At 55.8% G+C, this 22018-nt stretch overlaps 3 protein-coding genes and 2 long non-coding RNA genes across 10 annotated transcripts; all 5 read right to left on the reverse strand.

Annotated features, from left to right (window-relative positions):
• Positions 1-5606: 5606 nt before the first annotated feature.
• On the reverse strand, positions 5607-9712 carry LOC127396319 (uncharacterized). The gene is made up of 3 exons (XR_007891963.1): positions 7795-9712; positions 7561-7636; positions 5607-7481 (listed from the first exon to the last, which is right to left on the reverse strand). It is a non-coding gene; the product is annotated as an uncharacterized LOC127396319 (long non-coding RNA).
• Positions 9713-9725: 13 nt separating this feature from the next.
• On the reverse strand, positions 9726-13636 carry LOC127396317 (uncharacterized). Of its 4 annotated transcripts, none has more exons than XR_007891954.1 (7): positions 13588-13636; positions 12397-12496; positions 10462-10685; positions 10307-10370; positions 10159-10229; positions 9929-9975; positions 9726-9819 (listed from the first exon to the last, which is right to left on the reverse strand). It is a non-coding gene; the product is annotated as an uncharacterized LOC127396317 (long non-coding RNA). The 4 variants fall into 4 exon arrangements; XR_007891952.1 differs by having other exon boundaries at positions 10462-10514; positions 10595-12496; XR_007891953.1 differs by having other exon boundaries at positions 10320-10370; positions 10462-12496.
• A 2080-nt stretch (positions 13637-15716) lies between these two features.
• LOC127396323 (ferritin, higher subunit-like) lies at positions 15717-17421 on the reverse strand. The gene is made up of 4 exons (XM_051643950.1): positions 17220-17421; positions 16541-16687; positions 16333-16458; positions 15717-16039 (listed from the first exon to the last, which is right to left on the reverse strand). The coding sequence occupies exons 1-4, from the start codon at positions 17319-17321 to the stop codon at positions 15866-15868; spliced, it is 549 nt and encodes a 182-aa protein (XP_051499910.1). The 5' UTR covers positions 17322-17421; the 3' UTR covers positions 15717-15865.
• Positions 17422-17702: 281 nt separating this feature from the next.
• On the reverse strand, positions 17703-19150 carry LOC127396322 (apoptosis regulator BAX-like). 3 transcript variants are annotated; one of them, XM_051643948.1, is made up of 6 exons: positions 19058-19150; positions 18837-18888; positions 18597-18764; positions 18385-18517; positions 18159-18257; positions 17703-18074 (listed from the first exon to the last, which is right to left on the reverse strand). In XM_051643948.1, exons 1-6 carry the CDS (start codon positions 19104-19106, stop codon positions 18027-18029), a joined length of 549 nt encoding a protein of 182 aa, XP_051499908.1. In that variant the 5' UTR covers positions 19107-19150; the 3' UTR covers positions 17703-18026. The 3 variants fall into 3 exon arrangements, with proteins under 3 accessions (XP_051499908.1, XP_051499907.1, XP_051499909.1); XM_051643947.1 differs by lacking the exon at positions 19058-19150 and having other exon boundaries at positions 18837-19041; XM_051643949.1 differs by lacking the exons at positions 18159-18257; positions 19058-19150 and having other exon boundaries at positions 18837-19041.
• Positions 19151-19349: 199 nt separating this feature from the next.
• Positions 19350-21634, reverse strand: LOC127396321 (apoptosis regulator BAX-like). The gene is made up of 6 exons (XM_051643946.1): positions 21497-21634; positions 21294-21342; positions 21015-21176; positions 20793-20928; positions 20615-20719; positions 19350-20353 (listed from the first exon to the last, which is right to left on the reverse strand). The coding sequence occupies exons 1-6, from the start codon at positions 21585-21587 to the stop codon at positions 20252-20254; spliced, it is 645 nt and encodes a 214-aa protein (XP_051499906.1). The 5' UTR covers positions 21588-21634; the 3' UTR covers positions 19350-20251.
• Between the last annotated feature and the right edge of the window lie 384 nt (positions 21635-22018).

Genomic DNA, 22018 nt, shown 5'->3' on the forward strand with positions numbered 1-22018 from the left:
AGCAGAGGCTGTAGCTAATATACCCCAAGTCCCACCCACCACCCTTCCCACAATCCCTTGGAAAAGGGGAGGGGGCAACCAGCAGAAAGTATAAATGCAGCCAGGGGAACAGCAGTCATGTTTCTCACTTTCTCTCAGTTTACAGCATAAGCAGAGAAAGTCAGCCTTCCTGGAAGTGAAACTGCCTGCTCTTTTGCTACTTCCACCGCATCAGCAAAGTAACCAGGTAGGAGTTTAATTCAATTCTTACTGGGTATAGATAAAAAAGAGTGGTGTCATGCTAGGCAGTATGGGAAAGGTTAAAAACAAATGGCATGGAGCTATAGTTCATTTCTGGTGTGACCATGTGTGGATAGCACCAAAGAGCAAAACAGAATTAGATCCTATAAGACTCCCTTCTCAAAAATATGTCTAGATGCGAAGTAAAATATTTGTTATAAATTGCCAACAGCTTCAATGACTGGAAAAAGAGAAAGGGAGGCTGACAAAAAACTGAGAGATAAGGGGGTGTTTTGACAAAAAGAAAGAGGAGAAAGTGGGCAAAAAAAATAGGCAAAGAATGGAAAGTCAACAAAGAGGAAAGAGGGGTAAGGAAAAAGATGGAGAAAAGAGGAAAAAAGGGGAAAAGGGAGGCAAAAAAAGAGTGAGAAGGAGAGGGAAAAATAAAGAGAGAGAAGGGGAGTGTAACAATCAAGAGAGAGAAAGGGGAGAAAAAAAGAGAAAAGGGGGATGTGAAATGCGGGTGTAGGAAAAACAAAAAGAAGAGGGCAAAGCGACAGTAAAAGAGAGAAATGAAGGGGCAGAAAAGGGAGGGGGGAAAAAGACAAGAAAGGGGGCTGACAGAAAACAGGAGAGAAAAGAGGGGCTGTGACCAAAAAGAAAGAAAGCAGAGGCAAAATAAACAAAAAGACAAAGGAGCAGAGGCCAGATATATTTAAAAAGCACAGGAGAGAAGGGGGGAAAAAAAAAAGAAACGAGGAAAGAGATGGAGGAGGGTGAGAAGAAAGAGAGAGAGAGAAGGGAAGGGCAGAGAAAAAAAAAAGGGGGGGGACTGAAAATAAGAGAAAAGGGGATAGGGACCAAAAAAAAGGGAGAGAGAAGGGAGGCTGACCAAAAAAAGAGACGTAAGGGGGACTAACAGAAAAAAAATAGGAAGAAGAAGGGCAAAAAAAACGATAGATAGAAAAGGGGGAGCTGACAAAATAAAAGAGACTTAGAAGGGAGGGTGAACATTAAAAAAAGAGAGAGAAGGGGAGCCAAAAAAAACCCAAAACCTGAAAACCAAAAACAAACAAGGGTGGAGCATCAGGTAAGAGAAAAGGAAGGGCTGACATAAAAAAAACCAAAAAAGCCTACAGAAAACGTGAATAGGGGCCAAGAAAAATTTGAGGGGGGGGGGAGGGGGGAGAAAGTGAGAGAGAAGGGAGGCCCTACAAAAAAAAGAGACAATGGGGGGGCAATAAAAACAGTGAAGGAGGGTCCATCAGAAAAAAGAAGAAAGAAGCAGAGGAGAGAGAAGAAGGAGGGTCCCAGAAAAAGAGACAAGACAGAGAGAGAAGAGGTGGCCAACAAAAAACAAGAGACAGGAAGAAAATGCATGGCTGACAAAAAAGACAAATGGGGGTGACAAAATCCAGAGAAAGAGAGAGAGAGAGAGAGAAGGGGGGCCTGACAAATAAAAAAAGAGAAAGTCACTGGCACAGCCCAGAACTGCCTCACCTTCCCAGCTGCTCCTCAGCATACAGCTTTTGTCCCTCCGAGGTGTTTAAGAGATGCCCTTTAATTCTTACCCACAGACTTTCAACTTGCCCCTCATCAGCCCCTGCACAAAACTCGATACATTCTAGTTGCTCTCTCACATAAAGAGCAACTCCACCACCTCGCTTCACCGACCCATCTTTCCTAAAAAGCACATAGCCATCCATGGCCACGTTCCAGTCGTGTGAGCTGTCCCACCATGTCTCTGTTATTGCTACCAGATCATAACCCTTAGCCCGCACACAGACCTCTAACTCTTCCTGTTTATTCCCCATGCTGCGTGCATTGGTGTACAGGCATTTCAGGAAGCAAGCAGAGCACACTGGTGGGACCAAATCCTCCTTAGACCACCTTCCTTCGGGCCCTGGTATGTTCCTCTTGGGCTTGTCCCTAACAGACCCAGTTTTCTCCCCTTCCCCCTTCACATCTAGTTTAAAGCTCTCTCAATGAGCCCTGCTAAGTCCTGCCCCAAAAGCCTTTTCCCCCTCTGTGACAGGTGCATCTCACCTGCCACCATCAGGCCAGGTGTCTCGTAGAGCAGCCCATGATCAAAAAAACCAAAGCCCTGCCTTTGGCACCAGTCTTGTAGCCATTCATTCATTAGCAAACTCTTCCTGTTTATCTCTCCACCCATTCTTGCAGCAGGGATGGAGGCAAACACGACTTGCGCTCCAGACCCCCTAACCAGCCATCCCAGGGCCCTGAAGTCTCTCTTCATTGCCCTTACATTTCTTGTAATAATTTCGTCACTGCCAACCTGAAAAATCAGCAGTGGGTAGTAATCAGAGGGATTTACAATACTAGAGAGTTTCCTTTTAACATCTCTAATGCGAGCCCCAGGGAGGCAGCAGACCTCCCTGTGGGATGGGTCTGGTCAGCCCACCATTCATTGCTCACCTTGCACGAGCCAGCTCCGGGTCCAACATCAGGCTTCATACAGAACATACAGAACGCTCAGTGAGAAGAACGGTTCCAGGACAGCTGGACAACTGCTGAGAGGCAGTAAGACCGCCTGCTGAGAGGGGACACTGAGGCAAGGGAGGCTCTGTGGCAGTACAAGAAATAAGTTCAGTATAACAACCTGTTAGAAGAAGCTGTCATCAAAACCAAGAGGATGGGTGGGTAAGAAGCCTGGTGGAAGGAAGGCAGGAAGGCAGGAATTGTTAAGGCTGTTTGTTACCACAGCTCTCGTGATGGGCAGGTCCCTTTGCCCGCAGCGCCTTTCTCCTTCCTCCCCTTCAGTCCTCTGCTCCTCTTCTCACTCGCCCTTGACTCGCGGCTCCTTCCCCACACATCGGATGCCTCTTCTTTCTTCTCCAGCAGCAGCTGGTGCCACGGCAGAAGGACAAGGTCAGGACCGAGAAGTCCCTGCTCCTCTGCCGGGAGGACAGAGGGGCGCTGAGCCGGCCCCCGCACGGCAGCTCTGCACAGCACCACCCGGTACACGGCCCTGCTCCCACTCCTGCCCCCTCTGCCCTGTCAAGAAGCGACCACCCTCCCCCGGGATCCATCTCTCCCCCTCAGCGGCCGCTGCTCCCCCCGCCCCCGCTAGAGACGCCCCCGCGAGACGCCCGCGCGCTTCCCGCCGCAGGGGGCACGCGCCCCGCCCGCCCCTCCCCGGGCGGGTCCCCCCCCGCAGGCGCGCGACCCCCGCTCAGGCGCCCCCCCCAACCGTCCGACCCCTCCCCCCCCCTCCCGGCGGGGACGGGAGAGAGAAATAAAGAGGGAGGGTAAGAAAGGGGGGGGGGGGGGGGGCGAGAAAAGGGGCGGGAAAGGGGGGAAGCCGGGGGGGGTGCGGCGGAAAGCCGGGGGGGAAGGGGAAGCCGGGCCGGGGGGGCTGGCAAGACAGACGGAACGGGGGTGCTAAAGCAGGAAAGGGGGCAAGAAAGCAAGGAAGAAAAGATGCAGCCAGAAAGAAAAGATAGTTTGTAGAGAGAAAGCCACGTGGAGAGAAAGGAAGAAAGAAATTCAGAGATAAAGAAATTGATAAAGATATTAAGAAAGATTTAGAAAGAAATAAATACATTTGGAAAGAAAGAAACTCATAAAGAAGGAAAGCAACATGCTGCTTGTTGCTCTGCATCTAACTGCTAACTTGAAAATAACAAAACAGTAGTAGTAGAAATAATAATAACAACAGCATACAACTTCTACTTCCTTGTAACAATGCCACGTTCCATAAATAAGTGAAAACATTTGACCTCCAGGCACAAGAGGTGTCAGTCAAAATGCCATGAAAGCTGCATTTTAATTTGTCCACTTAATTTCTCTAGGAAGAACCACCCAAGGTCCCCTGCAATTAGAAGAGCTTTGAATTCTGCTGTTGAGGGGGGAGAAAATAAGAAAAGGATTACCTCAGCAGCAGCCTGCAAGTCTGTGTAATGCATCTGAGCTGGGAGAAGCTGCATCTTGAACCATTCCTCCAGAGCCTCATCTGTGGACCTCGTTACCTTTTAACTGACAAAGTGAAAATGTACCTGTCATTACAGCATAAGAAAAGACTGTTTCTGTTCCTCAGGTGCTTCCAACCTGATCCTGAAGAAGTCATTTAGGGGGAACAGCTGAATGTGATTGAGGAACCTCAACACTTTTGAGGGCAATAGGACCAGATATTGAACAGTGCATGGATAAATTTCAAGCTACTACAAAACCAGGATGAAATAAATGAATCATACAGAGCATACAAGTACATCAAAACATAATGCATAAATCTGTATACATGCAAATCAGTCAGGAACCATTAGAAAGGTATCATGTCATCCCTTGAGCTTTGCTTTTGCTCCCCTTTCAAAGATGCTCTGTACAACAACTGCCCATCTCACAGGAGTTTATGGTGAGTCTGATTTGCATCATGCTATTTACCACTGTGCACAGCTCCCTTGCAGAAAGTTAAGAGAAAACCTGGAGATGGCTGTAGCTGTAGCAAGCACCTAACACTGCCTAGAAGTCCATGACATGCAGAAATATTGAATGTATTTTTACCAAAAGTTCCAGCTCTTGTTACTGTCACTCTGGCATTTTCCTCAAAAGAGGAGGAGAAAAGATCTTGGAGAAAATGCAGGAGCAGGGAAAGTGTGAAGGAGATGTGAACACACAACAGCAGACCTTTGCTGGGAGACAGAGGGGGGTGTTTAAACCTCCTGCTGAGATTCCCACTGATCCCTACTGAAGGTAGAAGAGCTGGAACCAGCTATCAGGCTCCAGGCAGCCAGGGAAAAATGCTGTGAATGACATCAGTCCTGTCCCTGCTCTTCTCTGAGGACTCACTCCCTCAAGATCAGAGCTGTGACTTTAGCAGGCCAAGCCCTGCTCAGAGACAGAGGTTATTTTAGATTAGACAACAAATTAGTTTCAGATTAGTGTGGGATGTTTTGACCATTTTTTTTACCTTTGATAAAACCCATAAGTGAAAGTGTTTGGTTAGGTAACAAAGTTTTTTTACAAAAAAATCAGATGCCAAATGTTCTTCCTCTGGCAGTCAGCACGGTTTTCCAGGTCGATCTATTTTCCTCCCCCCACCCCCCCAGCAAATTCTGGAAAATCTTTATTTAAAATTGTTAAAAGAATCCTTTGCAAGTACAGACTAAGATTTCCAAGAAGTTTTTCTAGCCTCTTTTATTAATGTATTTTTTGGTACTAAAGGTTTTGTAAACAAATAAAGTCTGCTAGGTCTATTAAGATGGAGATATTTTTACTACAACAGAATTTCTCCCCACACCAATTGGCATATATTAAAGTAACCCATACTGCCTCTTCGGACCAGAGCTTTTTGCTTTACATACCTATGAGTTTTTCTGCATGGAGAAATAAACCAAGTCAGGAAATGCTGTTATATAGATAAACATTTATTTATGTAACATTAAAATACTCTCAGGTCTCTGTATCTTCTTTTAACCTGATTAGTGAAGCTCATCTCAGGATATAGTTCACCCTAATTTATGCATGTTACTTTTTCTTGGGTTCCACTGAGATAAGCTTCCTGGAGTTGATTTTCCACATAACTCACTCTTAGTCATGTAAAAATTAAAAAAAACAAAACAAAACAAAACACCAAGAAATGGAAAATCCCAGCAGTTCAGCTGATAGGCTGCTCAGAGAGACCATAGAACCCCACTTGGTCAAGAAATGCACCAGCTGAGATCAGTTTTGTTCATTTGAATTGTTGTATTTTAAAGCACAGAATCTATATGGGGAATTTCAGTTGTCCCTGTAATAAGCAGAACACTGAAATTTGCTGAGCTACTTCAGAGTTTCACATTTCATTATCATTTTCCTCTTCTATCATGAGACAGAGGAGCAGAACCTCCTCAGCTGTCTTTTCCACACTGGTTTTGTCAAGCCAAACCACAGAGAGAACACCTAATGCATGTCTTCCAATGCCATATGGTCACAGGGTTCCTTATCCTGACATCCACTTCTTTCTTTGGTTGTAACTTGCTAGCGATTTCCAGAAGAAAGTCTGATTTTCTCATCATTACAATCTTATTAATTACCACACTTACACTTGGGAATGTCTTCCCTGGTTGCTTTCTGCATAAAGACGAGTATTTTAACTGCATCTTCCAGTCCAAGTTCAAACACTTAACACCTCAGATCATGCACCTTAGGCAAAAAAATAAGGAAAACAGCAAAGCTCCAGAAATGAAAGATAGGATTTAACTCTGGCAGGTTTCCAGCAGTTCAAAGGGAACATCAGAAATATTCATTCAGCATCTGAACACACCGGTGGCTGGTATCTGCTTCAGGTGTCATGGTCAGTCTGCCTGGGGATTTCTCCAGCAAGTTCCTAGGAAAGCAGGGGTATTTCCAGGAGGCTTGTCCAACACGGCCAGGTTTTACTCCACAAAAAATTCCAATTTATGAACCACAGTGTTCCCAGCTTTCCTAGAGGATGATCCTATTCCTATGCATGATTTTCTACAAAGAGCCTCCCAGAGATCAGGGTCTGAGGACAGCAGCTTGTGACTCCATTATGCAGTGAAAATAGTTTGTTATTAATTGATTAGCAACAAGTGTGTCACTTTTTCAAATAAATTAATCTTATAAACAAATCTGTGAAGTTTTGAAATTGTTCACAATTATTTTTCCATCAATATTCTGAGTGCTGGTTTTTCTTTCAATGGCTGCTTAAATTTAAAAAAAAGGCTGGAAAACTGTATTTGAGAAGCAGTACAAAAAAAAGAGGCCAAAAAAATCATTATGGATTGCAACAGAAGACAAGTTTGGTACTTTCCATCAAGTCCATTTTCAAGCACAGATCTGGTCACCACTACTTGTATGTCTCCATCTTAGACAAAGAAAAGCATTTTGTAAAGAAATGGCTTCTTAGCAGGAAGAAGCCAACCTACACCAGGCTCTAAGTGTTATGCAGCTCTTCAGTCAATGCAGCAGGAAAGCTCAGGTTCTGTGGCAGGTCCCTCATACACTGGGAAACACTTGGACCTGGAGGGGAAGCAAGTCTCTCCTATGCTGACAGTCTGGAACCACAGGGGAAAAGAACGGCACGTGGGGCCAGCACAGAGGTGGGAATCCTGCATCACTTCACTCACATGCTGACTGAGAGAGGATGCAGAAGGTGCTCTGGGGCCTTCTCAAATCTCTCCAGAGTCCTGACCACAGGCTGCCAAGCTGCTGTTTGTCTCTGGAAATGCAATGCACAGCACCAGGCCATCCTGAATCATCCAGGCGGGGACCCCAGGGGACTAGGAGGGCTTGTGTACCACCTATGAACACAACCAAGGGATGCTCCTAAAACAACTGACAACGTGACAACATATTTCAGCCCACTTAGTCACTGCTCACCTCCCCCGAGTCACCTGCAGTGCTGATGTCCTGCTGTGCTCCTGGCCTTGTGCCTCCAAAATAAAAACCCCAACACCTAGAAGGCAGCCAACACAGCCACCACTTGCTTCTTCCCTCCAACACCGTCAGCCAAGTCACCTTCCAGCACTCTGCTCCCTCCGTGCCTTTTGGCTTGTCCCTCTGCGTAACACTGCCCCCCAAACCTGCTGCTTCAGCACCCCATCCATCGCTCACCTTGCCAGAGGCCACTCTGCTGATAACATCTCGCTTCACACTTGGATTCACACCCAGAAAATCCAGCCAGAGAAGCTCCAGCTTGTCAGAACCACCAGCTGTCCTGCCGATACTCCGGAGCTGCATGACTGTCCTTCTTCATCCAGCACTCTGCTCCCCTCTTCCGTGCCCTTGGCCGTGCTGCTTGTTGCTCTGCATCTGAAACAACACAAACACACCCTGTAAAGCAAGTCACCTGCACAGCCACAGGTAGCTTGGTGAGACGAGAGGTCTCTCTGCCTTTTGCATATACCTTCTCACTACAGCTAGAAGAACAAAACCCAGCTAGGGAGCCCCATCTGTGCAAGCAAAGGCACCTTCCAGATCTGACCCGCTCCCCTTCCACACTAACTGCTGCTCCCAACCAGTCACAAGGTTCAGACTGGACCCCCTTGCTTTCTAAACTCCTTCTCAGAGGAGTCTAGGTGCGGCTGGATCCAATCCTAGCCCCGGACCGTAAAGAAAACACAACTGTGGCAGCTGCCTACACCTGTTCGCCCAGAGATGGACCGTATGGTCTCTGCCAACAGAACTGGTCCAAACCAACTTACTTCCACACCCCCATAAAGCTACGCTACCCTGTCATCAATACTGCTGCACCCCTGGGCAGGGCAGCTCCAACCCTCACACACAGACCAGGACTACACACGGATGCCACGAGTGTTATACCTTGTTATACCAAAAGTGGGGTCATTCACCTGGTGTGCAAGATGCCAAAATACATACAGAGCCAAGGTATTTTCATTTATTTTATGTTTGCACAAATGAGGTGCTAGGTGGTAAGCTGCAAAGCTGCCCCTTGAAGTCACAAAACTCTACACATTCACACACTTTTGGTTAGTTTCCTCCACCTAATACATATTCAGTTATTCTACTCTGATTGGTTAGTGAATGTCTCGCTCTGATTTAGAGCTACAGCACACACAGTGAGTGGGGGTCTTCAGTTGGAGGTGGGCTGCCTAAGTGCTGGAGGTGGGGTTTTCATATTCATGATCTTGCAGCAAGCAGAAGAGATCACTCACCTACAGCAACTTTGGCAGTTTTGCCACATTTTAAGCAAAGCAAGTACCTCCTCATCTTCTTGTTTGAACAGCAGGATCTTTGTTTCACAAGAACTCTGTAACTTTCTGTGACTCTCTTGTCCTTGCTCAGTGAAAGATTCCACTTTATCAAGCACAGCAATGTGACCACGATACATGAGAAGACCACAGGACAGGAGAACAATTCCCATAGGGAAGATGATGCCGGCAGAGAAGCCCTGCGGTGCCACGATGGCACGGATGCTCTAAAGCAGACCTGCCAAAGAGAGGCAATTGCCGCCGCACACAAGAGAAAGCTGCCATCAAAACCAGAATAAGGGATGTGTGAGAAGCTGAGCTGGAAGACCTAAGACCAGTGAGGACACGGGGATGAAACCCCAGAAGATGACTCTGTGGAAACAGAAGACTCAAGAGCAGAGCTGCGGGCAGCACCTGGCTGGCCACCACAAGAGATGAACGCTCAGAAACAGCCAGGATGTGACACACGCCAAAGAGATCCACGCGTCAAGCTGTAATTGTGAGATGAGAAGGGCTCAACAGGCTCTGTGCCAGTGAAGTGATGCATTCCGGACTCTTGGGAGGGCTACCAAGGTGCCTGCTGATCACCAGGCTATGGAGGCACCAAGACCCAAGGAACATACAGTCTGAGACACAGAAAACAGACAACACGAAGTACACGCCAGACACAGGTTGGAGCTGCCCTGCCCTATACACACTGATGTTGTGCTGAAGAGTAACCCATCCCTTGACCTGCCCCAAGGGGACTGTGCCCTGCCAGTCCTCTTCCCTACACCAACTTTGAAACCCCCCCCTCCAATCCCCAACCTTGTCCCCTCCTCCCAGACCCTCCACTTAGCTTTCAGATGGCCAGGGCTCTGCAGCCATCCTCCTCGACAAGCCATCCTCGCCGGGATGTTCCTGCCATCGCCAGGCTCCTCGTAGCAATCTGGAAAAAGAAACCAACAAACCCACCGTTAGTGCTGATAAGCATCACATCAGCCACTGCCAACCTCATCAACATCCCCTGCTCAGAACCCCCATGGTGTTCTCCTCACCTTCTGGTTCCAGAATCGGATGCTGAGGCCATCCTTGCTTGCGGCATCTAAGATACCAAAAGACCCAAATCACTGCTGTGCTTGTGACAAGTCCCATGACCCTCCCTGCTACCACCCTGGCTCACCCCAAACACCAACCCAACCCCAACAGCAGCCTGCACAGCACCTACACACCCAAGAGGTAAATGCTTCACTGAGTTCCCACAGGTAACTTTCTCCCAGGCACCAACCTGGCTGATGCCTGTGTCATCTCCACAGATGGCCCGTTGGCATGCTGCTCCACTGCTCCAAGGCTGCAAAACTGAAGCAAACAGCACATGCTGAGACACTGCCCGAGCCCACAGCCTGCCCACAGCTATTCCCATCTACCACTCTCACCTTCGTGGCTCACCTGTCCAGCCTCTGATGGTTATGGGTTGCCACGTCCAGCCCTCTGTGCTGCCTGGAAAACACAAACAAGGGATGCTCATCACACACTGACAACACAACACCTGGAAAACAACTGCCAGTTCAGCATGCTAATTGTCACTGACCTTGCTCGAGTCACCTCCAGTGCAGATCTCCCGCTTCCCTCGGTGCTTTGCACCTACAAAACAAACCCAAACCATGAGCCAGTCGATAGAGGCACCACTCACACCTTCCCTCACAACCCAGGGGACAACTCACCCAGACTCTTCAATACGCACCGACCCAGCTCCTCACCGCGCTCTGCTCCTCTCCTCCATCACCCTCTGCTGCGTGGCTCCTCTCCCTGCATCTGAAAAAGCAGTAACAAGCAATCAGCTGGATGCAATTCCAGAGATTCCCATTTAGGAACATCTTCTAGATCCTAACTACCTACAGGGAAGCTAAAAAACAAGTTAACATTACGCCCCACACATTCAGGCCTTAAGAACCTGGGCACCCAACCTGCTTGGCTATGGCTCCAGCAGCCTCTCCCAGGTGGCTCCAGCCACCCCCTCTCAAAAACACTAGGAAAATGACCACCCTCCCCTGCTGAGGGCTGCTACTTCACTTCAAATGCTCCATCTGCACCCCAACAGGCACAGACAGCACAGCAACACAAACCACAGGCTCTCGTTGCTGTTCTTCTCCCAACCCCACAGCTGCTACAGCCTCCAGAGAGAGCAGCTCCAACCCAACAGCACAGAGACACAACACACAAACACAAAGGATGTGACACAAGCACAAGAGGAAACTCTCAGCAACAAAAAAACTCCTCCTCCAATGCAGATGCCACCAGGTGAGGAGTCCCAAAAGTCCCTCCTTTTGAGTTGTGAGCTTCAGACAGGACCTCTTTGGTTTCTCAGCTTCTTCTCAGGGCAGAGCCTAGGTGCAGCTGGATCCAGTCTTCACCTCCAACCTGAGAGAGAAGCTCAGACCCTCAGTTCTGCCACAGAACCAGTTTACTGCAGCTCAAGCTGGGTGCTTCCAATCTTGTTCTCTTCCACTTGTTTCTCAGCTGGAAAAATCTTCCACATTCTGATTTTGTCCAGTTGTTCCCACTTAACTTTCAGTCAATGCATCTTCGCAGTTCAGAAGATCGTCTTGAGTAATTACCTTGCCCACATCTTGTTTCCATATTATTACAGCTGGTAGAGTCAAGGTCTAACTAAGGCTCATCACAGGAGTTCAGCTGAAGATTAATTAGAATGGCAGCCTAAGGCCTCATCACTGCAGATACTCAGGCTAAGTCAAGTCACAAGTCCAGTCCAAAGTCAAGTCGCTTAGGTCAAGCAGTGGTCAGTTTGCACAAGTCTTTAACAGGCATGCAATTTGAACTGATATCCCTTTAATTAACACATTAGTCCCAATATTCCTATACTCAATTCACTCGTGATTTCAGCAGTAAGGAGCCTGTAAGGCAGCCCCAGAGAAAGGTCAAACATTGCAAACCATGACAAGAAGCTACAGTCAGAACTGAAGCAGACGGATGCACGAGAAGCCTTGGCAAGACCCAAGAATGCAAGGACACAGGGAAGAATGCCCAGAAAAGAGAGATTCTCCCTGTGAAAGAGAAGCCTCCAGAGCGGGGCTGACGACACCGACCGCAACACCGGCGCAAAAAGAGGATCAAGAGGAGACACCCGAGTCGCGAGGCCCAGCGGGGCTTTTGAGTTCAGGCAAGAAAAGCAGCGCCCCACGGGCACTACGATGGTGAGCACAGATGATGCTCAAGACCTAAGGATGGGCTGCAAGGCGAGTGCTGTGCTCCTGGAGCACAAAGAGGAGACTGGGACCCAAGGAGGGTTTGAGACACAAAAGACAACAGACCACACAAACTACACCATGACACACGCAGGCTGGAGCTGCCCTGCCTGGCACACGCTGACATCACGCTGAAGAGTAACCCACTGCCTTTACCTGCCCAAAGGGACAGTTCCCAGACAGCCCTCTCCCCAGCTCTTGACTTTAAAACCCCTCCCTGCAATTCCCAACTTTGTCCCCCCCAGCACCCATCCCTCAACTTAGCTTTCAGGGGCCACAGGTCTCAGGCCATCCTCCTTTAAAGAAAGCTCCACAGTTCATCAACTCCAAGAGTCCCACAGTCAGCAGGTCCCTCATCACCTGCAAAAAAGAAAGATGCACCACAGAATGTTAAACCACCTTCTCACCCCAAAAACAGCCCATATGAAGTTACCACCAGCAGAAAAAGCTGCAGGCAACCAACATCCTTCTGACAACATACACTGCTTACCCAGAGCCTCTTGCACAACACGGCTGCCCCTGTTCCAAGGAGCTTCAAAACACACTCACACAGCTCGAAAGCTCCACCAGCCCCAGAGCAGACTGAGCTTCCCAGCCACAGGCGGGGGCTCATATATCCCGGGCCCCGCCCAGGGCCCTCCCCACAATCTCCTGGGAATAGGGGCAGCTGGAACACCAGCTGGAATTAAGGGCTGGGGAGCAGCAGCTGGTCCTGTCACCTGCCTCTGGGGACACGCCCCGGGGCGGGGACGGAAAAGACAGCAGTGAGGACCTGCCCACGAGAAACCGCCCGTGGAAAGATCTCTCGAGGACTACTCGGTGAAGAGACTGATGAAAGGGATCTCAGAATTACTGGTCTCGCTGTGTCAGAGCCGGGCAAGATGCAAACGGGCATCCCCGGGGCAGGAGGGGGCTCGGGGAGCGGCTGCAGGGGAGGGGCTGGGGCTGCCCGGGGCGAGCGGGGCCGGGGGAGGCTCAGGGGGGCTCTGGCCGGGCGGGGAGGTGCCCGGCGCCCGTGCCCGGCGGTGTCCGCCCCCTGCCCCGCTCCCCTGCCCCCCGCTGCCCCGGGGCTGCCCCGGCCCGGCTCCCCCCCAGCGGAACGGGACCTGCCGCCGCGGGCGGCTCGAAGCGGCGGGGGCGGCGGCAGCGGCGGGGCAGGCGGGGACAGCGACGGGGGCGGCCCCGGCCCGGAGCGCCCGGGGTTCCTGCGAGCCGGAGAGCGGAGCGCAGGCTGCACGCTGGCACCTCGCTCGTCTGTACAAAAAGGGAAAGAACTCAAACACGCTGACACTTATATTATCTTAATCCTAGGCCACTGGTTTAGTCAGTCAAAAGGACGTGTACACGCACACGGTCATTTCACTTCTAAGTCTACAGCAATGTAAATATTCTGTAAAGATGTTTTTCTCTTCCCAGTCCCTACAGAATCCCTAAGTGAACGAGCTACTTACTGCTTTGTCACTGTCTGCTAGAACCAAAGCATCCCCTTGGCACCTGACCTAGCATGGTTATAAGAAGAGAAAGAGAGAGAGAAAGACAGAAAGAAAGAAAGATGTTATAAAGTTATACACCCTAAATTCCCCAAAACTGTCCCAGAATCACCCCCTAAATTCCCAAAACTGCCCCTAAATGTCCCAAAACTGCCCCAAAAGAATACCCTAAATGCCCCAAAACAGCCCCAAAATCACCCCAAAAAATGCCCCATAATCACCCCATAAATGGTCCCCCCCCCTCACACCCATCCCCCCACACACACACCCCCAAGCCCCTCAACCCCCCAAAACCGCCGCGCCGTGGAACACGTGGGGGAGGGGCTAGAGGGGGGGGGGTGTGTGTGTGTGTGTGTGTCTAACACAGGGACCTACCCAGAGCCCCCCAGAAACGCCCCAAAGCCCCCACCCATCTTGCCTCCCCCCCACCCACCCCCCCCCCCCCCGAAGCCCCCAAAACCTCCAGGAAGCCCCTCAAGATCCCCCCAAAACCCCATGGATGACCCCCAAGATCCCCCCCCCCCAACCCCCCCCCCCCAGGACACCCCTCCAAGCCCCCCAAAACCAACCCTGCCCCCCCGGGCAGGCACCAGGACCCCCCAGAACCCGCCCCCACAACCCCCCAGGACACCCCCAGACCCACCCTGCACCCCCCAAACCCCTGCAGACCCCCCAGGACCCCCTAATTACCAAAAAGAAAACCCCTAATAACCGCTAGGAACCCACGATTTGCCCCTAGGAACCCCCTAATTACACTTAGGAACCCCCTGATGACCTCTAGAAGCTCCTTAATTGCAACTAGGAAGCCCCTTATTGCCACTGAGACCCCCTAATTACCCCTAGGAACCAATTAATTGCCCCTAACAACCCCCCACTTGCCCCTGGGACCCCGAATTGCCCATAGGAACCCCCTCATTGCCACTGGGACCTGCTAATTACCATTAGGAACCAATTAATTACCCCAAGAAACCCCAAACTTACCCATAGGAACCCCCTAATTTCCCCTGGGACCCGCTAATTACCGTAAGGAACCACCTAATTACCCCAAGAAACCCCCTAATTGCCCCTAGGAATCCCCTAATTGCCACTGGGACCCCCTAATTGACCTTTGGACCCATTAATTAACCCCAGGAACCTCCTCATTGTCACTTGGACACCACATTTACCCCTACGAACCCCTCTAATTGCCTCTAGAAACGCCCTATTTACACCTAGGAACCCCCTAATTACCCCTAGGAACCCCCTCATTTTCCCTAGGAATCCCCTAATTGCACCTAGAAGCCCCCTAATTGCCCCTAGGAACTCCCTAATTACCCTCAGGAACCCCCTAATTGCCCCTAGGAATCCCCTAATTGCCACTTGGACCCCCTAATTACCCCTAGGAATCCCCTAAACATCCTGGGGACCCCCTAATTGACACTGGGACCCCCTAATTACCCCTAAGAACACCCTTATTGCCACTTGGACCCTCTAACTACCCATAGGAACCCCATAATTGCCCCTAGGAACCCCCTAATTGCCACTAGGAACCCCCTAATTGCCCCTAGGAACCCCCTAATTGTCACTGGGAGCCCCTCATTACCACTAGGAAACCCCTAAATATCCTGGGGACTGCCTAATTGAACTTTGGACCCCCTCATTAACCCTAGGAACCCCCTAACTGCCACTGGCACCCCCTAATTGCCCATAGGAACCCCCTCATTTCCCCTCAGACCCACTAATTACCATTAGGAACCATCTCATTACCCCAAGAAACCCACTAATTGCCCCTAGGAACTCCCTAATTGCCACTAGGAAGCCCCTAATTGTCACTGGGAGCCCCTAATTACCCCTAGGAACACCCTAATTGCCACTGGGACCCCCTAATTACCCCTAGGAATCCCCTAAATATCCTGGGGACCCCCTAATTGCCACTGGGACCCCATAATTACCCCTAAGAACACCCTTATTGCCACTTGGACCCTCTAACTACCCATAGGAACCCCATAATTGCCTCTAGGAACCCCTAATTACACCTAGGAACACCCCCCACTCCCCCTCCCCAATGACCCCCCAGAGCCTCCAGAGGACACATTTAAAGGACACAGAGGGAGAGCAAAGACAGACCCTTTATTGGAGTCATGCTGGGGGGGCAGCCCCCAGCAGGTGAGCCCCCTTGGATGGGGCGGGGGGGTTACAGGGTCTGGGGGGGGTGGTCCTGGGACGAGGGGGGGTCCCAGGGGGCTGCCCGCAGGGGGGTTCAGCTGCTCTCCTCCAGGCTGAGGCGGTCGAACAGGTACTCAGCCAGGCCCCCAGGGGCCCCCCCCGGCCCGGGCCCCCCTGCCAGGCGCCGCAGGTTGGTCAGGTGGTCGCCCAGTGCCTTGATGGCCTTGACCTGCTCATCCAGGTAGTGGGACTCGAGGAAGTCGCAGAGCTGTGGGGAGACGGGGGGGTCAGGTGGGACCAGGAGGGAGCTGGAGGGTAGGGAGAGGAGTTTGGGGTGGCCCTCAGGGTGGGCAGGGACCCCCAGGAACTGCTGGAGATCCCAAAGGATAGGTAGGGACTGGAACAGGGAGCGCTGGGGGCAGCTGGCCATCCCAAGGGATGCGCAGGGAGCAGGACAGGGACCCTCCAGCAAGACCCCAATGGGATGAGAGTGGAGAAAAGACCACGGGGACGCCTCCAGCAGCGCAGGGAAGGGGTGTTTTGGGGCAGGGGGTGACTCACGTGGGGGTCCCCCTTCTCGCCAGCCAGGCGGTGCAGCTCCAGCAGCGCCTGGTTCACCGACTTCTCCAGCTCCAGCGCCGCCTCCAGCGCCTCCAGCGCGGAGCCCCAGGCGTCGCGCTCCGGCTTCTGGGGGGCGCAGAGGGACGCGGTCAGACCTCCGGGCCCCCCCAGCAGCCCAGCCCCCTGCACCCCAGCCCGGCCGCCCCACCTTGACGTCGTGCAGCAACACGCGGCCCCCGCGGCGCGTCTGGAAGCGCAGGAGCCGCTCGGCGTGTTCCCGCTCCTCGTGCGACTGCGCCCGCAGGAACCGGCTCAGCCGCGGCAGCGCCACGTCGTCCCGCTCGAAGTAGGACGCCTGCGGGCACAGGGGCTCAGGGGAAGCACCCCGGGAGACCCCCACCCACCGCCCAGCTCCCGCGAGCCTCCCCACCCCCCGCCCTGCCACGTTCCCCTTATCTTGCCCTTGCAGGCAGCACCGCCCTGGGCTGCAGGAGGGGGGAGTCGCTTGGGGGGTCCCTCAGCTCCAGGGGGGTCTCTCCATCCCCACGGGCCCCTGGGCATCCCGCCAACCCGAGGGGGTCCCACTGCCTCCGGGGGGGGAGGTCCCTCGGTTCCCAGGGGGGTCCCACAGCCCTGGAAGTCCCACCACCCTGAGGGGTGTTCCTCAGCAACCAGGGGGTTCCTCTTCCCTGGAGGGTCCCCACCACCCCGGGGGAGCTTCTCTGCTCCCGAGGGGCTCCCACCCCCCCTTGGGGGCATCCCTCTGCTCTAGGGGGGTTCCCCTCTGCTCCTGGGGGCAGTGGCACCACTCTGGGGGGTGTCCCTCAGCTCCCGGGGGAGTCTCTCAGCTCTGGGAGGGGGTCCCACTGCCCGGGAGGGGTTCCCACCATGGAGAGGTAGACGTAGGAGGCGTGGAGCTCCATGTTGGCCATGCGGTTGACGGCGGCCTCGCAGTCGCGGTGGTAGTTCTGGCGGACCTGGGAGTCCATGGCAGCCGGGCGGGCGGGCGGACGGACGGACGGACGGACGGCGGGGCGGGAGCGGCCGGTTCCGTTCAAGCACTGTTGAAGCGAGAACGCGGCTCTGCCCGCACAAAGCCCCGCGGGAGGGTTTTATCTGCGGGCGGCGGCGGGCGGGGAAAGGGGCCCGGGACTGTCCCCTCCCCCCCGGCAGCCGGGGAGGGGACCCCAGCCCCCCCTCCCCCCCGGAAGGACCCGCGGTGGCCTTGGCCCTTGTCCCTGTTTGTCACACGCTCCGAGTCAGCGTGACTGGGCAGGACGGGGGGGGGGGTCCTACCCCGCCTCTGCTCCCCCCCCCGCCAAGGGTACCCCCATCTCCCCAAGCCCAGGAAGGCACAAGGAGGCTGGAAAAAAGGTGGAGGGAGAGTTGGGGGGCAGCCCTGGGGAGAGAAGAGTTGGGGGCAGCCCGGGGGGGAGGGGCAGGTAACGCTGGCGCTGACCCCCCTGGTGAGGCTGCAACTGCGCGTTCGTTAGAGTTGAATGAACTGGGGTCATGATGGGGGGGCGGGACACAAAGGAGCTGATTCAGCCCCTGAGGCCATGAAAGAGGAACCGGGCCCCACAGCGGAGCTGACTCGGGGGTTTCAGCTGCCCCAGGAACATGGAGGGGGGGGGTCGGGGGTGTCGTGCCCCCCCCCCCCCCCCCAGGGCCCGGCTCCCCCGTTTCAGCCGTTCTCAGGGGTCCCGGCTGGGTTGGGGAGGGCTGTAGCTGAAGAAAGCACCCTGAAAAGGGAGGGAAAGGGGTGTCAGGGAGGGCTGGGGGGGCAGACCCCCCCCCATCCTGGGGCTGAGCACCCCCCGGCTCACCCAGCCCCCCTGGTCCCGAATCCAGGCGGAGAGACGCCCCTGCAGGAAGGACACGGCCCAGCCCATGATGGCCTGGAGGGAGCGGCCCCCCAACAGCGCCTGGGGGGGCAACAGGCATCTGAGCGTCAGACCCCCCTCCACCAGGCATCTGGGGACCCCCCCAGGGCTCCCCCCAACTCCCAGAGGACCCAGGTGTCTGGGGACCCCCCCGGGGACCCGGGCCCACCTGCAGGACCACCCTGTAGGTGAAGTAGAAGAAAACCACGACCCGGCCCCAGTTGATCCCGTCCTGGAAAAGCTGCTCCGAGACCTCGGCCAGGGCAGGCAGGGGGGGGCGGCCGGCCAGGACCCCCACCAGGCTGGGGGCAGGGTGGGCAGCAGTGAGGTGGGGGGGGGTGTTGGTTCTGGGGGGGTCCGGGGGCAGCCCAGGGATCTCACCTGTCCATCTCGGGGTCCTGGCTCAGGCGGTGCCAGACCCGGAGGGCGGCCACTCGCAGGGAGGACACGGGGGGCTCCTCGGGCCCCCCCTCCTCGCCCCCCCCCAGCTCCTCAGGGGACACGGGCCGGGGCAGCCCCCCTTCCTGCTGCAGCAGGGAGTGCACAAAGCTGGGGAGGGGGCTGGAGAAGGGGAGGATCCCCCCGCAGCTCCCCCCCGAGCGGGGGAACCCCTCGACTCACCCCCGCAGCAGGGCCCCCCCGATCCGCACGATGCAGGAGATGCTCTGGGCGCCTGGGGGGGAGGAACACAGAGCAGAGAAAGGGGGGAGGGGGGGGGGACCACCACCTTCACACACACCCCCCCCCAGACGGGACCCAAACCTCCACCACCACCACCACATTCAGAAGTGAAAGTGAAAGTAACGGTAAAGTTCCCTGGCCCCCCCCCTCCACCCCCGTACCTGCCCCCCACGAGGTCTCCAGGAGCCCCCTGTCCTCCTGCCCCTCCATCCTGCACCCCAGCACCCACAGGGCTCCCCCCCCCGCCCCCTACATCTGCACATCCGTCCCCCCCAGCAAGGGCAGGGCCAGGGACACACCCCTGGGGCTCCACCAAGGGGTTCTGGGGGGGACGTATGGCAGTTGGGGGGGGGGGACACCAAGGGAGTTTGAGGGCTGTGGGAGAGCCCAGGGATGGGGGGTTTGGGGGGGGACACGGTGGGGGCCTCGGGCCAACACAAAGCAGCACGAGGCTCCGTTTCCCCTTTTATTTTGACATTGAAGTTCCCGAGATACAAAACACGGTACAAAAGAAAAGGAAAATCAAACCATAAAAAAGAAAAACTAAAAAATTTAAAAAAGAAAAAAAAATCAAAAGACAATCTGGGGGGAAAGGCAGGACCACCCTCCCCCCCAGGCAGAGGGAGGGGAGGATGGGGCCCCCCCATGACGTCATTATTTTGTGACATCATTTCATGACATCATCCCCAAGAGCACCGAGGGAGAGGGGGGGAGGTCACTGCAGCTCCTGGGGGACACTGATTGCGAGGGGGGGGAACAAAGGGGGTGTAAACAGGGGGTTCAGACCCCCCCCCACCCTGAGAGCCCCCGCAGGGAGGGGGCCCTGCCCCAGGGGGAGGGGGGTATTGCACCTGGGGGGGCCTTCGTGGGGCATGAGCCCCCAATAAATACCTGACCTGCAGCCACAGCTGCAGCCCTCCCACCCCCCACCCCCCAGCCCTATTTCTTTTTTTTTTTTTTGGGGGGGGGGTTACAGAAACACCCCCCACCCATCCCCTCCATATGGGGGGGGCAGGGGCTGGAACCCCTCACTCAAAGCACCACGAGTCCTGGGGTCAAACCACACCGGGGGCTGCAGCCCCCCCACCCCTGGGCATCAGGCAGGGGGTGGAGAAGGTCTGGGGGGGGCCACAGCTGCCCGGGGGTGGGGGCATCTCAGCCCCCCAAAACTTGGGGGTGAGTCCTAACGAAGTCCTGTTCGTTAAAAAGCCCCCCTCCCAAAGGCACAGTGCCCGGGGGGCTGGAGGGGGGGTCAGCACCATCCCTGCCAGCAGGGGCCAGTCCTTGCGAGGGGGGTAGAGAGTGGTGGGAAGGGGCACAGGGTGGGGGGGGGGGCTGCGACCCCCCCCTCAAGTCTATGACATCTTCCAGATGGTGAGTGAAGCCGTGAGGACACCGGCGGCGAAGATGGTGATGGTCTGCCAAGTGGGGGTGCCAAAGTAGGACAGGAGCCCTTCCTGGGGGGGGACACACACGGGGGTGGCATCAGAGCCAGCGGCCCCCACTCCCTCCCCCCCTCCCCCATAAAGCCCCTTTCCCTGGGGGAGCAGCCACAGGGAAGGGGTGAGGGGCAAAGCGGGTGTCAAAGGAGTCCCCATTTAGGTGGGATGAAGCTTTGAGAACAGTAAAGCAACCAAGAGGGAGGAAGGGTTGGGGGTCCTGAAATGGGGCTGGTGTCCCCCCCCATCCCCAGGCCCGGGGGGGCTGCAGGGACTCACCCATCCCCCCTGGGCCTGGATCCAGGCCAGGACGTGGTCCCTCAGGTACTCCAGCGTCCAGCTCAGGATGGTCCGGACCAGCTCGGGGACCTTGGTGCAGAGTGCCTGTGGAGAGGGGGAGGTCAGGGGGGGCCCGGGGGGCGCGGAGGGGTCCGAGGTGGGGGGGCCGGGGTCCTACCTTCAGCACCAGTTTGCAGGCAAAGTAGAAGAGGGCGACAACGCGGCCCCAGTTGAAGGTTCCGTCCGCAAACATCTCGGCAGCCACTCGGAAGAAAAGCTCCTTGGGGGCCTGGCAGCCGACCTGCTCGATCATTCTGGGGAGGGGGCGGCGGGGACAGTCAGCACAGGGCGAGGGGCGGCACCGCGGAGGGGTCCCCGCTGTGTGTGTGTCCCCCCAAACCTCTGCAGCTCCGTGTTGCTGTCCAGCTCGTCCCCGATGCGCCGCAGACACTCGCTCAGCCGCTTGGTCTCGGGGCTGATGGGCTGCGGCGCCCCCAGCTCCGCCTGGCTCAGCGCCACCGCCTGCGCGTCCCCGCAGCGCTCCACGCGGTCCCGGATGAACCTGGGGGGGCGGCGGGGACACCCCGGGGCGCTGGGAGGCGGCCGGCGGGCCCCCCGCCCCAGCCCCCTCGGGGGTTGCCCCCTCCCCAGCTCCTTCCTGCCCCAGCCCCCCACTCACCCGTGCAGCAGGATCGACCCGGTCCGCATGATCTGGTCCGACGAAGCCCCTGCGGAGAGCGGGGCGCTGGCTCGGGAGGCGCGGGGACGGGCCCGGGGCGACCCCCGGCAGGACCGGGCCGCGACCCCCCCCCCGCTCCAGCCCCACCGAGACCCCCCCCGGCGCCCCCCCGGGGTCCCGCCCGTCCGGCCCCCTCCTCTCACCGCCTCCCCCCGGGGGCGGGTCAGGCTCACGACCCCCTGAGCCGCCCCCGGCGTCGCCGCCGCTTCCGCCCCGCTGGGCCGCCGCCGCCATGGCCGCCCGCACCACGTGGTCTGCGGCGCCGGTGTCACGTGACAAAAGTCGGGGGGGGCGAGCGGCCGCGCCCCGGTCACGTGGAGGGGGCGGGCAGGCAGAGCCACGTGACAGGGGAGCGCGGAGTCTTAAAGGGGCAATGGCAGCAGTGGGCCCACCCCCTTCGCCCCGCCCCCAGCCCTTCGCCCCGCCCCCCAGCGCTCGGCCCCGCCCCCGGGGGGTCTGCGGGCCCACGGGGACCCCCCACCCACCGGCCACGTGACACGTGGGGTGGTCGCCGCGCACACGTGCCCACACGTGCCAGCCCTGAGACCCCCCGCGGTGCGGAGCCCCCAGCCCCACAACTGCCCCCTCCCCAGCCCCTCCAACCCCCTCACCCCATCTCTGCCTGTGCGACCCCCACGGGGAGATGCGGGTGGGGGGTCCCAACC

Source organism: Apus apus, unplaced genomic scaffold (assembly GCF_020740795.1).
Source record: "Apus apus isolate bApuApu2 unplaced genomic scaffold, bApuApu2.pri.cur manual_scaffold_72_ctg1, whole genome shotgun sequence".
Classification (NCBI taxonomy): Eukaryota; Metazoa; Chordata; class Aves; order Apodiformes; family Apodidae; genus Apus; species Apus apus.